A 13,772-nucleotide genomic window follows, 5' to 3' on the forward strand; every position below is an offset into this window, starting at 1 on the left:
AGGTTGTGTGCAATTACGGTAATTGGTTACAGCTGTAAATGCACTGACAACTTAAACGATGTGTTTTGGATATCTGATCCTATGTGAATAGAATGTGGCTGAATTTCCCTCGTTCCCCTAAAATTTTAATATTATGAATAAAATATTTCATTTCTATTGGAAACCAAGTAAAGATTAATGAAATTAATATCAATAAAAAGTGTTTATTACAAAGAACAATCAGTTCAAAAATTAAATAAATAAAATTCATAAATATTTATACAATTTACAGTAATATTATATTATATTATATGTTGCAACATTATATAATAATTTGAAATATAGTAATAAAATTATAAATAAGAAGACACGTTCAATTTAAATAATTGAACAATACTTCATCATACTCCTGAATTAATTATTATCGTGTTATTAACAATTTTTCGATAATATTTTTAATATTTTTCTAAAGTTTATTCAAATACATTTTAATCCATGATATAGTATAATGTAACTTTATGGAATATGAAACATTCAAATTGATTTCTAATATATTTACAAAATTAAATATAATAAATATTACATTTATGCATATTGCAACGTATATTACAGCGTATGTTTAAGCATAAATGTCACGAAATTTTTCATTTTCATTTTATCAAAATTAAAATTCGAATGATATGTACATAATAATTAACTGATTATATTATTTACAAGGAAGATTGAGAATCATTTTGTTTGCAATGTCAGGACGGATGTATAATGATTGTCAATGTAATTTGCAATACTAAAGCTAGAAATAGATCGATCCAATTTATCGTCAATTCATTCGCAGCACCAGTGCCAACATTGCAAAACGATTGTTCGCAACAAGTAGTGCAAGCCGACAATTTTGTACGTTCGCCGATCACTATACATCCAGGATCGCATTTACTAGTACATTTCCTTTCCATCGACCACGTTTGAGGACTAGAGGTTGAATCTTCAGTGCTGGTGGTGTAAGAAAATCGCTTCACCTGAAAAAAAAAATAATATGTTAATAAAATATGTAAAAAATATTACTAATTTCTTATTCACATTATGAGTATTTAATATTAAAATTTAAAGTAAATTTTTAAAATAGAATACTATATTTTAAAATATTTAAAAAAAATTTGTTCTAACCATTTATGAATATTTATAAAATGAATTTTATTTTGAATGGAAACTTGTCATGAAATTTAATCAAATATTTGCGAATCTAATTTATGACGTTTGATATTTAACAAAATATACATTTGAATGTCGCTGTAATATGATTCTAATGAAAAGAATATTATCTTTAAAACATTCAAATGTCATAGTGACCATTTTATATATATTATTTTTAAATTATTATTTGAAACGAATTTCATCTAACTCTGTGTCAAAATATCAATTGAAAATGATTCGTCAAATTTAATTTTTTCAAGTTTTTATTTCTTATCTTTAAATGAAAAAATAGAATTAAATTATTATAATTATTTTTACATTTTTACTAATTACAAAATTTAAAAATATTACGATTATGTTGCAAGGAAATTTCATTCCTATCTTAAACAGGCTTCTGCGGATGATAAATAAGTTATCATTTCTAGTTAGCTGCCTAGTAACGCTCTGTTTGGTGTAAAAACATGCGAGAGAAATAGAATATCAAACATCTGGTGGAGGGTCCGCGCGTGTCTCTGCATATAATCAACAAGCATTTGAATCGGTGTTATCATTTGTCATTACCATGCAAGTCCTTTTGTCACCAGTGCACTTGTACTCGAAAGCGCTATAATTTCCGGTAAGATTGGAACATCTCTCTCCATCTTCCATCGTTTCACATTGATAACACCATAAATTGTTCACTCGTTCTGATGCTGCTTGAGTTCGATGTTCCGTAGACAATAATTGCCCTAATAATTATAATACAAGTAATACATAGATAAATATACAGATATTAATAAAAATCCATAAAAATCATAACAAAGTAGAACGTAAGACACTATAAAAATTTTTTTTTACTTTTATTTCTCGTTTATACTTCTAATTTTCATTTTTCCTTTTTTTTTTTTGTTTTTTAATATCACACTTTAAAACTATAATTCGATAGGTTTATTTTTTTAATGATACAATGCAAATAATTGTCCGTAATCTACAAAAAATTTGATTTTAAATATTTTTGTAATATTTATAATATTTTTTAATATTTTTATAAAAATTCGATATTCTTATATTCTTCATTGTTACATCAAATAATTATTGCATTATTTAAAAAATAAATTTATTGAATTACAATTTTTTAAAATAAATAATAATTTATTAAAATAAAATTAACGAAAAAAATAATCAAAATTAAAAATAAAAATCAAATTATCATGTGTATCGATCATTTTTTATGATTCATAGCAAACTCTAAGGGTGTGGATATATAAAAGAATAAGCAGTAAATTATTAGCGATAAAATAACAAATTAAACGATCATTAAACGACAAAAAATAAATCAAACATATAAGTCAGATTAAATTAAATTATATTAGATTATATTAAGTTATACAAACACAGATAAAAAAAACGTTTATAACGTTATATTGAACTTCTATATGTCAATGGCCTAATACTTAAAAATAAATAGTTCAACAGGTGTAGTTTTCTGTATATATATTCTATATCTTGATTATATATATAGACAAAATTATATCCTTGGATTTCTTTAAAAACTCATATAAATAAAGCATTCTTTTAAATAATCTATTCATATATCAAAAAATTATATAGAAAACAAAATAAAAAAAAATAAATAAAATAAAAAACAAAAAAAGAAAAAAAAGAAAAATAAAAAATTTCATCAAACCCACATTAAAATTATCCAAATTTAAAAATATGTAATTAAACCAAAGAATAAAGAAATATATATATGACTTTGCCAATTAATTTTTTTAATAATATAAGTAAAACAAAAATACAAGTAATGAGATATACAAGTAATCAGTATATCAAGCTTACCATCAACAATTGCGATTGAAATGACGATCAGCAAGTATATGACAATGGCACTTTTATTGTCAGCCATATTGATCAGCAAGACCTCGCAAGAGGTTCGTAAATTAAATTATACATTCGTATACTTTGTGCATCCTTGTGTATCATCGCGAACGCGTTGAAATGCGACGAAAGAAGATTCGAGCGCCGTAGACCGCCATGTTGATGTCAATGGCTACGCATGCGCACATATAGCTGTACATGCGCATATTCGGCTGCTCTAGAAACCTCGAAACACGGAAAATCAATATCCATAGGAGCCGGAAGGTCCTGTCCGTTCAGCGGGAATGTTTGACGTCAAAGTTTTGTGCGCATCCGCGTCACATCCAGAAAACAGAAAATTTTATTGTCACGAAATCGATGATTCCACAGCACTGCAAATAAATATTACTTAGGAAAAACAAAATTTAGAAATAATACCGCCATATTTGATCGATACATAATCGATAGTGAAACGATCGATATTTGGTAACAGACAATATCGATTCTACGTATTTTTTATTTTATAAGAATATTAATTTTTTATTAGAATAATATTGTTACAATTTTTGATTGAATTGAAATAGTTCCTTAAAAAAATTGATAACTAATTTTTTTTTAATTATCAATAAAAAGTATTAATTGAAGAAAAGAAGATTATAGTAAGCTGTAAAATCTCTTTCATTAAATTTTATCTGAATTAAATTGAATAAATTGAATTACATGTTCAAGTTTATATTCTTAATGAATTAAAATTCTATCTTTTGTTAGAATAATTTTATCAAAAAATATAGATTTGTAAAAAATATAATGCTCTTTTTCATATTTTATCTTATTTGTATAATATAATGTATTGTATATTATTAAAAGTCTCATTTTATAGTATTGTAACACAGAAATTCATTAAAAATTATAAGCATAAAATGTGCTTGTTACTTTCTTTATATAAAAATTCTTTAAATAGAATTCTTTATATGTGAAAAAAAATTAAATTAATATTTCCATAAAAGATAATTTCAATAAAATTGTATTAGTACACCAAAGGATATTAATCATACTTCACCTTCATCCATCATCTCAATCGAAGTATGTCAAACTTAATCGCATTTCATCTATATTCATATCATTCTTTAAAAAAATTTCAATTTAATCATATACCAAGATGTTAATCATATTTTATCAATTTCATTCCTTAAAATTACATTCATTGATATTGTTCAAAGCCATAACATCATCTCTTCTATTAATATTGTTTTATAATTCATATTTTTTATTTTCCAGTAATCTCATTTTATCCTATCTTGACACATGCAAGTAAAATTCAAATTAATCGTCGACAAAGTAATCTGATGTTTACGAAAGTAAGCAAATACCACAAATACGATCAGCTATACGGCAGATTACTCCCAATTGGATGCAACAAGCGTGTCCAGTTAGTGGCCGAGTTAAAACACTGTTCTCGCGGTTCCTGACATGTAAGTAAATTATCCAGGAAATTTGTTACAGGTTAAATAAACCGAGATCTCCTGTTGAAGTTCATCCAACGCTATTCAGAAAATGAAAAAGAGAAGTGGAAAGTGTCTACGCTTCTACTATTCCGTGCCTCTTGTTAAATGCTGGAATTGACGATTTCGCTTGGGAATACTACAAAGAAATTCAACACTGTAATCAACACGAATTTTCGATAGAAATACATGCTTTGATTAAAGATAGAGAAAATGAGAGCTTATTGCAGAAATAGCTAATGCTGTAATTAATCTCTGAAAAAGAAATTCTATAATTAAAATTTTAATGAAAGTATTTTATCGAAATTGTCCACATATCTATGTTTTTTGTTTTAATTGTAATTAATTTGTTAATTTTTAATAATAGATGCCAATAAATAAAAATAGAAAATAGAAAACAAAATATATCAAATGTGAAGAATTATATTAATTTAATGAAATATTAATTGAAGAAGTTCTTAATTATTACATTATATTCATTTGAGATGAATTTTTAAATAATTGTTAATTAAAAAATTTTGTAATTTTTTTTAACTTTTGATAAATTTTATTTTAATGTTTTAAATATATTAATTAATTTACAGATATCTTATAAATCATTCATTTTAACTTAACATCTTATTCAATTATCATTATGATACAAAATATAATTCAATTTTACATAAAATTTATTTTCAATTAATATTAAATTTAATTATGAATGATAAAATGATAAAAAAGATATTAAAATTATGAATGAAAGAATTAAAAATTATAATTATTAATTATAATACATTCTTTTCGTAATGTATAAATAAGAGAGAATTTTTTAAAATGAAAAACTGCTCAATGCAATAAGCCAAAAGAAAAAAAAATAGAAACCATATAACCACAGAACCAACTTGCAATGAATATTTCAGTAAAGGACACTACTATATGTTTATGGGTATTGTCGTAAATCGACTTACTTAGAGCTTAACTATGGGTTGAATTTATATTTTATGTTCCTTTGCAGATGCTCCGCATTCCATATAGAAATTTTGAAACTAACTGAATATTCGTAAATGAATATTCATAAATGAAATATCTGCCAATAGTTTTAAAAGTAATATGAACTTTTAAATATGAATGCAATCATAATTTTTTTTAATTTAAATATTTAGCGATTATATTAACTAACAAATAGAATTTTTTAAAATTAATTATTAAATTATATTTTTGAAAAAGTTAATATTTTATAAAATCACAATATAACAAGAATTTTTCAAACTCTAGTATTTCTGATTATTCCAATATTCTTAAACAATATATGTAGATAGAAAAGAACTGATACTTTTTCTTGTAAAAATAACTTTCTTTTGAAACCAATCTTTGGATCAATTTTCCGGTTCCGCAGACACAGTGTTATACGTAGTGCTACAACTGCAGAATTTAATATCTTCCATCGTTACTTTTCAACTTGACTTATGTTCTAAAGAAAATTTTTCAAGAAAAAAATTTATGTTAATATATTGCAAAACGGAAATACGCATTAAGAAATAAAAATAAGAGAAATAAAACTGATCTCAATTAAAATTATACTTACTTTTAATTAAATATAAACATATATGCCATGAAAACAAGAATTTATTTTTCTTAGCAATATATTTATATTATATGTATATTAGCTTGAAGTATTATCTCTTAAATATTTGGAAATAATCTTCTTTTCTATATTACCTGTAATAATGAATAATATTAATATTTATTTATATTTTAATAAATAATATAGAAAATAATAAAATAATACTAATGTAATATAAATTATTATAGAAAATGGATATTTGTATTCTCAATCAATATAAAACCAATTGCTTATAAAAAAAATTTTGAAAAATTAGCTAAATTATGTATTGTACATAGTTTTTTATCTATAAAATATCTCATTATTATTTAAGAAAATTAAACTCACTTAATTATCAAAGCTTCTAAAGTGGAAAAGAAACATCGAAATACTATTCCAACATTTCTCGTTTCCCGTTCATTTTTGAACGACTGCTATTAGCAATGGCGTGTGCCAATAATCAAAGCGTACCGTACTCCTTTGAACTTTTTCTCCCGTCTTTCTTTTCAGAGTAATGGCTCAAACTACTCCTGTACGCTGATTTAACGAGTGTGGATTATTTTCTTTTTATTCCTGCTTCTCGTTTCACATCTGTTGAACATCGGTTCACGGTATTCGACCATAATTCACTTATTATTAGATTGTTGCATATGAAATGGCCGATTCAGAATCTACTGATTAAATATTCTCTTAAATAACATTTGTTAAAAATAAAACTAGAAATTAAATATAAATTAAATAATATTTTATCATTTTGTTATAATAAAAATAAATTATGTATTACAATAAACTGGAATTATAATAGAGATTAAATAAATTAACATTATAGAGTAAGTTAAACCTTTAGTTGAGAGCGATATTTTGTATGACGTTGGATAATTTGATTTAAAATTAAAATTAGAAATTTTTGTTCGATCATTTCACAATAGTCTGCTGCAGTTGCATGTTTTATAGGGGTGAATAGCCGCAGGGAAATCGATTTTAGGTCTACAAGGGACAAGTGTTATTGCTTTCACTTGAACATTTTCTCTAAGTGTATTGTCTTAAGATTTATTGGAATTATGAATTACAGAGGTAAAATGAAAACTTTGTGTAGCTATCCAGTTGTGAATTATCATTTATCTAAAAAAAAAAAATAAAAATAAATTTATTATTTATTATCTTCATTTTTAATAATAAAATTGCAAAAAATAAAATAATATATAAATATGTAATAATATAATATAAAATATCTGATATTAATGCAATTAATGCCTTAATAATAACATAGATAATCATGCTCCAATTAATTATTAATCATTATTGTTTAATTTATAATTTGACGTAATATAATAATTATTATTAACTCTTATGAATATAAAGATATTTTTTTATAAAATTCATAAACGATTATTTATTCATGCTTATTTTAGGAATATTCATTTTTTTTAAAGAAATATTTTCTATAAACTGGTTTCAATTATGTTGAATATAATATTAATATTTAATGTTAATAGCATATATTTAATATAAATAACATAAGCTTTAATTATTACTAATCTTTCCCGTAATTGATAAAATATATATAATAATCTATATATCTGTAATATTCTATAATATTATCAATGATAAAAAATATTATTATTTTTTCCATATTGAAATTTCCAATATAAAATACCACTAATAAAATATATCTAGAAATAAAATTTTTATTTTTTGTTTTGCAGTTTTGAAACAAAGCAACCATTAATTTTTATTATTGAAACATAAAGCATGCAGCACATGTTATGAATAGCACAGAAATATTTATTATATTCATTTCAGCAATTTTTTTTTTCTGAAACCAATTATAAAAATTTTATATTTACAAAAAGTACAGAATAACTACTTTAAGGTTGATACAAAGGTAGCAAGATATTAATTCATTTTTAATAAAACCTATTTTCTTTAATTTCCTCTCTTATTGTGGACTTTATGAAGCCATGTGTATCTTTTTCTAAGCTTTTTCCGTTTATTACTTCTTGTATTTTGAATGACTTGTATTAACACTGTCCTTTTTAATAGTAATGATTTTATTTATTAATTTTATTTTTACAAATGTTTAAATATCTCGAACACGATGAGTTAGATTTTCATCAGCTATACATTAAAAATAAAATATGTTTAATATTTGCCATTGGAAATTAACTTTAAATTTAATACAGTCGAACAAATCATATTTTCACAACGGTTATTTTGATTTAAATGAAATAAAGCTGGTAGAAAAATTAGTAAGATAAATATTCATTTCTCTGAATATTCATAACGATTGATAAATTTATATTGCACATTTCGCGATGGAAATCTCAAAATTTAACGAGAGAAATCTTCTCTCAGTTATATTTGTAATTACAACAAGTGGTTATAATAAGCACTCTTAGGAAAAGTTCTTGAAGTTGAATTTTAAAAAAAAAACGAAAAATAAAAAATTAAAAGTGCTTCAAAGCTTTGAAGCATTAAAAAAAATTGCGAAATGGAATTTAATATTTGAAAATCAAAGTATATAAATTAGATTAACATAATATGAAATAATATGAAATTGACAATAGAGTACAAAAGAAAAGTTAATATTTGAAATATTTCACTTCAAAGAATTTTCTTAATTACACGTACCTAGTAATTACTTTAATAAAAAGCAGTTACATTAAATGAAACGTCTTAAAATTAGGTCAAGAGAATTTAATCTCAATGTGTAATCTCAATTTTATAAATATTTCATGAATAAAGCATTTTCTATTTCAAATAATTCTTTGATAGAAGTTTACAAGATTGACATTTAAAATTTATTATCATATCATAAGAAAATTTCATACGAAATGTTATAATTGATTAATTAATAAGTTTATAAAAAGTTCATTAAATTTTGGAATTATTATAAAATTACATTCATTTATATGTTAGACACGGTTTGTGCATATTTTATACAGATAAATCTGTTTGTCACATATTTCATCATATATCTTCTTGAAAATTATTGAAAATTATTCTATAATTCTGATAATAAATTTCAATTGTCACTACACGCAAATACGAGCCAATTACGAAATAATCTTCGATGAAATTCAATCTCTTAATACAATTTTCATAACGATTGAGTAATTTCCATATTTAAATATAATGATTCAATTTGAAATATATTACTATTTTATGATTATAAATATATCGACGAATATATTATTAATAAAGTAAGAAATTTTTAAATTAAATTACATATTTGAATTTTATATTAAAAAAATTATATTAATTATATTACATGTAATTGAATCTATTATAAGATTCAAATATATAAATTAATTGTAAATAAAAGAAAAACTATCACTTTTTATTTATTTTTAAAAAGTTAGATTTCTAGTTAATTTCATTTCAATAAAATTACACAAAGTTTTAAATTGTAACTTTGACAAATGAAATAAAAATCACATTGAAAATTGTAATTATTTCCCTTCCTATGATTATGTAATTTTGTAATTTATGTCATTACGAAATCTGTATTTTCACAGATATTCGTAGCTATGATAATATGTTCTGTATATATTGAGAATTGCATAACATACAGTTAATAAATTCGAAACCATGTCTCATCCATGTGACCTATGTGTCAAAGGCAAATTGAAATCGATTTATTTTATACGTAATACTGAGAAAATTAAAGGGATTCAGAAAATATTCGAATCATATATGCACATGAGATGTTAATATTTTTTGTATGATTACATTCATTTTAATGTTAACGTTTCGTATCTTTCATGTACAAATAAAAAATATAATCTTCATCAAAACTACTTATAATATAATCATAATAATAAGTTTTATAACAATAAAGAAACAAACGAAAAGAATCACATTAGACAATGAAAATGAGCACGAGAAAGTAGTTTCATAATGTAATTGATACTAAAAGGATCGAGAAATTACCGTATTTCATTGTCAGGATAAAAACTCAGGCGACTATAATACTTAAACTCTTTCAAAATGAAATCAATTAGAATCTGAGTGGCGTTAATTCTACACGAATAATGTTTTGAAGTATCTGAAAAATGAATGTTAGAAAATTTTATATCATAGAATAATAAAAAAAATATAATATGATTGATACTTTATGTTATGCAATATATATATAATATAAATATTGATACAATTATTTTTATATAGATATAAAAATAATTTTTATTTTTATTGTTAAAAATTTAAATCAAATTATCTTAAATTATAAATTCCCTCTCTTTTTTAGATTCAGAGATTAAAAGATTTTTCACCGAAATTATTTTTTTTAATATAATAAGGTATTTGACATTATTAAGATTAAAGTAGGATACTTACGAAGTAAATTTCACTTTCTACAAATCATATTTTTGCTGTATCGTTTACTCGAAATTGTGGTTCTAATTATTGAAAGAACAGATCTTATTAATTATTCTTGAATTTTTCTGAACTACTGTATCATCATAGTATCATATTCCATAGTAATTCATTTCAATTTCGTTATTTAAAAAAGTAAACTGCAAATAAGTAAAATTCTATTTAAAAATTATTAAAAAAACTTACAATATATTTTTATATAATTACATAACATGTAAAAAAAAAGATATAATAAAATAAAAATATAGGGAATTGTGTTTCTTTACAAGAGATTATAAATATCCCAATAGTAATGAAAAGATTAAACGATCGTATCTTAATTAATATTATTTTCAATCCCAAAAGCATGTATGTCCTTTTCTTTGTTCCGAGGATCACTATTCTTTATCAAAGACAATATAAGGTTCAGGAAGAGATTTAAAAATCAATCAAGGAAAAAACTGTAAGATGAATACAAAATATCATAGAAATAAAATATTATGAGATTCGTTTTATTAAATTAAGAAATATAGAAATGTTTAAAGTTATTTAAAATCAATTAAAGATGATAATAATATCTCAATATTTTATTTAATTTCTTAAATACGTAGTTATTTCTTCTCGAATAACAAAGTTATAAATCTTTTAAAATATAAAGAAAAAAAATATTTTAAATATTTTTTAAATTAAATTTGCAAACTTACATTTTTTAAATAAATAATGACTTTTTATTTCGTTTCTACAGTTATTGAATTATTTATTACTTGTTGTCAAAACAGAAATGCATTTTGTTTGCGTTAAATTTAAAAGCGGTACGTGAAATAACTTCCTATGTAACAAGTTAACATAACGAAATAACAAAAATTGTCTTCATACAATTCTCAACGAGCCTTTTTATTTATAATATATGTAGAGAATATAATTTAAAATTTAATTTTTTATTTAAAAAAATATAACGTTTAAAAAAAATAATTTATTAAAAAGTAAATTATATTAAGCAAATCAATTAAAATTTTTTCTTATTATATGTATTTAAAATATTACAATAAAAAAATGTAATGCTCAATTTTCTACTTAACAACTGATATAAAAATTATTTATATATATATATATATATAAAATTATATTGTTCATTGCAATTAAAATTCTGCAACTAACATAACCTCATTAATGAGGTTAAACTCTACAGATGCTACTATAGCAAAGTAACAAGTTTGTAGGAATATTGGCATAAGGAACTTCATGACTTTCCTCGAATCAACTTGTCGAAATTCATCAAGGACACAGGTCACGTCCATCAAAGTTATAACTCAATATCCACTAGATTGCCATTAAATATACATTAATAAATGTTATCATAAAATATTAATGATATTTACTTAAATAAATCTTAATAATAAGCGATAATTTTCGATATTTTCATATTTGATATTCGATATATCATAAATCTTTAATATAATATTTAATAAATTTAGTAATAAACTATTATTTATTTAATCTTATTTATTTTAATTAATGAAATTTATATGCATAGTTTTCAGATTAAAATATAAATCGTGAAGTATTTTGAATATTTTATTTTATTAATTTTAGATTAAAATTTTTTGCATAGAAATTTGGATAAGATTAATTTAAATATTAATTAATAAATTAAATGACATTAAGGAATATCTAATAAAAATTCAAGAATATTTTTTGTTAAAAGATAAGACAAGTAATAAAAAGACTAAAATAATAAACATAAGTAAAATGTGTGGCAAGAGGTAATCTCTTGGGAAATGTTAATTATATTCTGTTGTTTTAGAAATTTTTGCGCATTACCCATTATGAAACTATTAAATATCACATTATCAAAGAAATTTTAATTCTTTAAACTTTAAATAAAAAATTTCTTAAGTTTTTATTATCAAAGAGTAAAAGATTTTTCATTTTACTTTAATTAAAAAATCTTGTTATTTTATTATACATTTAAATAAATGATTTATATTTTATTAAAGATTGTATATTTATCTGTGCATAATATTAAGAAAATTTTAATATCTTATATATTTATTACGTAAAAATTAATATTTAATTTTTTTAATACCTAATTAATTTTAATATCTAATTATTTAAATTTAAAACTTTTAAACAATTCAAAATATGAATTATGTAATTACATGTATTATTAATTATTTTAATTAATGTACATATAATTTAATAATTCATATTTCATTTTATTTGATATATTAATCAATATTTAATCAACAAGATGAATTCTATAACATTATTTATAAAATTTGAATTCCCAAATATTAAACATTTCTATAAATATAAATATTTTGTTATATTTAAAAAAAAAATTGATTTCGAAATAAAATAATACGAATACATAACCTTATATTTGCAATAAATTATTGAATATTATTATTTTTCTTTTTTGTTATATATGCTATATATTTAAAGAAAAAAATATTAAATATAAATAATTATTATAAAATATTATTAAATATTAATATATAAATACATAATATATTCTAAATTTAATTTCGTTACCTACACGTCATTATGGCCGCCACGGTATGTTTATTCTTCTTTTTTCCATTGTGTAATATACTTTTATTTACGAACCACAAGAAATTCTTCTCGTTATGTACCACGATCGATTATATTTACATCGACACAAGAATTCGGACATCATTTCGTTACGTTTGGGTAATTGAATTAAATCCAGATCATCGATGTTTACAGCGAAGCAACACGTGAGACCGCCAAAAGTGCTTTCCACCCCCTCACATACTCACATCAGCCTTTCATGGATCTAACGGAAGGAGTTTAAACGTTAGAGAATCGAAAACACTGATTGGTTACTGCGCTCCGGGTCGATGGTGGAAGGGGACGCCGGGTCGCTACGAGCCTCGCAGTATCGCTTCGACTGTGAACGCGGTAGGTTTGGTATCGTTTGCGTCGCGTAATTTCTTTATTGCCTCAATTTATCATTTATTTAATGTTTTAAAAAATCTAATAACGTGATTATACACCGATACGCAAATAATAAACACGCGTTCTATTCGTGGAAAATTCTCGGGTTTTTTCGTGCATATATACATGACGGTTAAGTGACACGCAAACAGGTGCACCTATCGCATAGCACAAGAAACGAATCACGGAGGTCGTTGCACGTAATATCTATCCAACAGACAATTCGCGAGTACGGTGTCTACAATTATATAGTAACGGATTCTTCTCTTATACGATACCACTTGTCACCAAGAATCCACTATTGTCTTCAAAGAGAAATCGAACTAGTGTTACTTGTTATCGTATCGGTAAGTCCTAATTATTAT

At 22.9% G+C, this 13,772-nt stretch overlaps 2 protein-coding genes across 6 annotated transcripts in view; one reads left to right on the forward strand and one right to left on the reverse strand.

The window, feature by feature from the left end:
* Window positions 1-183: 183 nt before the first annotated feature.
* Window positions 184-13,216, reverse strand: LOC108000292 (uncharacterized). Of its 2 annotated transcripts, XM_062086684.1 has the most exons (8): window positions 12,986-13,216; window positions 10,429-10,607; window positions 6,932-7,212; window positions 6,439-6,761; window positions 6,073-6,206; window positions 2,989-5,958; window positions 1,732-1,898; window positions 184-995 (listed from the first exon to the last, which is right to left on the reverse strand). In XM_062086684.1, exons 6-8 carry the CDS (start codon window positions 3,053-3,055, stop codon window positions 726-728), a joined length of 504 nt encoding a protein of 167 aa, XP_061942668.1. In that variant the 5' UTR covers window positions 3,056-5,958; window positions 6,073-6,206; window positions 6,439-6,761; window positions 6,932-7,212; window positions 10,429-10,607; window positions 12,986-13,216; the 3' UTR covers window positions 184-725. The 2 variants fall into 2 exon arrangements, with proteins under 2 accessions (XP_061942668.1, XP_016915998.1); XM_017060509.3 differs by lacking the exons at window positions 6,073-6,206; window positions 6,439-6,761; window positions 6,932-7,212; window positions 10,429-10,607; window positions 12,986-13,216 and having other exon boundaries at window positions 2,989-3,398; window positions 4,067-4,709.
* Window positions 13,217-13,332: 116 nt separating this feature from the next.
* The window catches only part of LOC108000414 (uncharacterized), a 39,867-nt gene continuing 39,427 nt past the window's right edge, over window positions 13,333-13,772 (forward strand). For all 4 annotated transcript variants that reach the window (XM_062086676.1, XM_017060721.3, XM_062086677.1 and 1 more), the window contains exon 1: window positions 13,333-13,754. The gene's annotated coding sequence lies outside the window, so the exon portion shown is untranslated. The remainder of the gene's footprint in view (window positions 13,755-13,772) is intronic.

Source organism: Apis cerana, linkage group LG16, assembly GCF_029169275.1.
Source record: "Apis cerana isolate GH-2021 linkage group LG16, AcerK_1.0, whole genome shotgun sequence".
Taxonomy (NCBI): Eukaryota; Metazoa; Arthropoda; class Insecta; order Hymenoptera; family Apidae; genus Apis; species Apis cerana.

What these genes read in the sequence shown, in the direction of transcription:
- LOC108000292 (XM_062086684.1), bottom strand. Translation starts at nt 3,055, where the DNA reads ATGGCTGACAATAAAAGTGCCATTGTCATATACTTGCTGATCGTCATT. An exon ending in TTCAATCGCAATTGTTGATG is followed by an intron (nt 1,899 to 2,988) that starts GTAAGCTTGATA and finishes TATAATTATTAG; the next exon opens with GGCAATTATTGTCTACGGAA. An exon ending in GTGACAAAAGGACTTGCATG is followed by an intron (nt 996 to 1,731) that starts GTAATGACAAAT and finishes TTTTTTTTTCAG; the next exon opens with GTGAAGCGATTTTCTTACAC.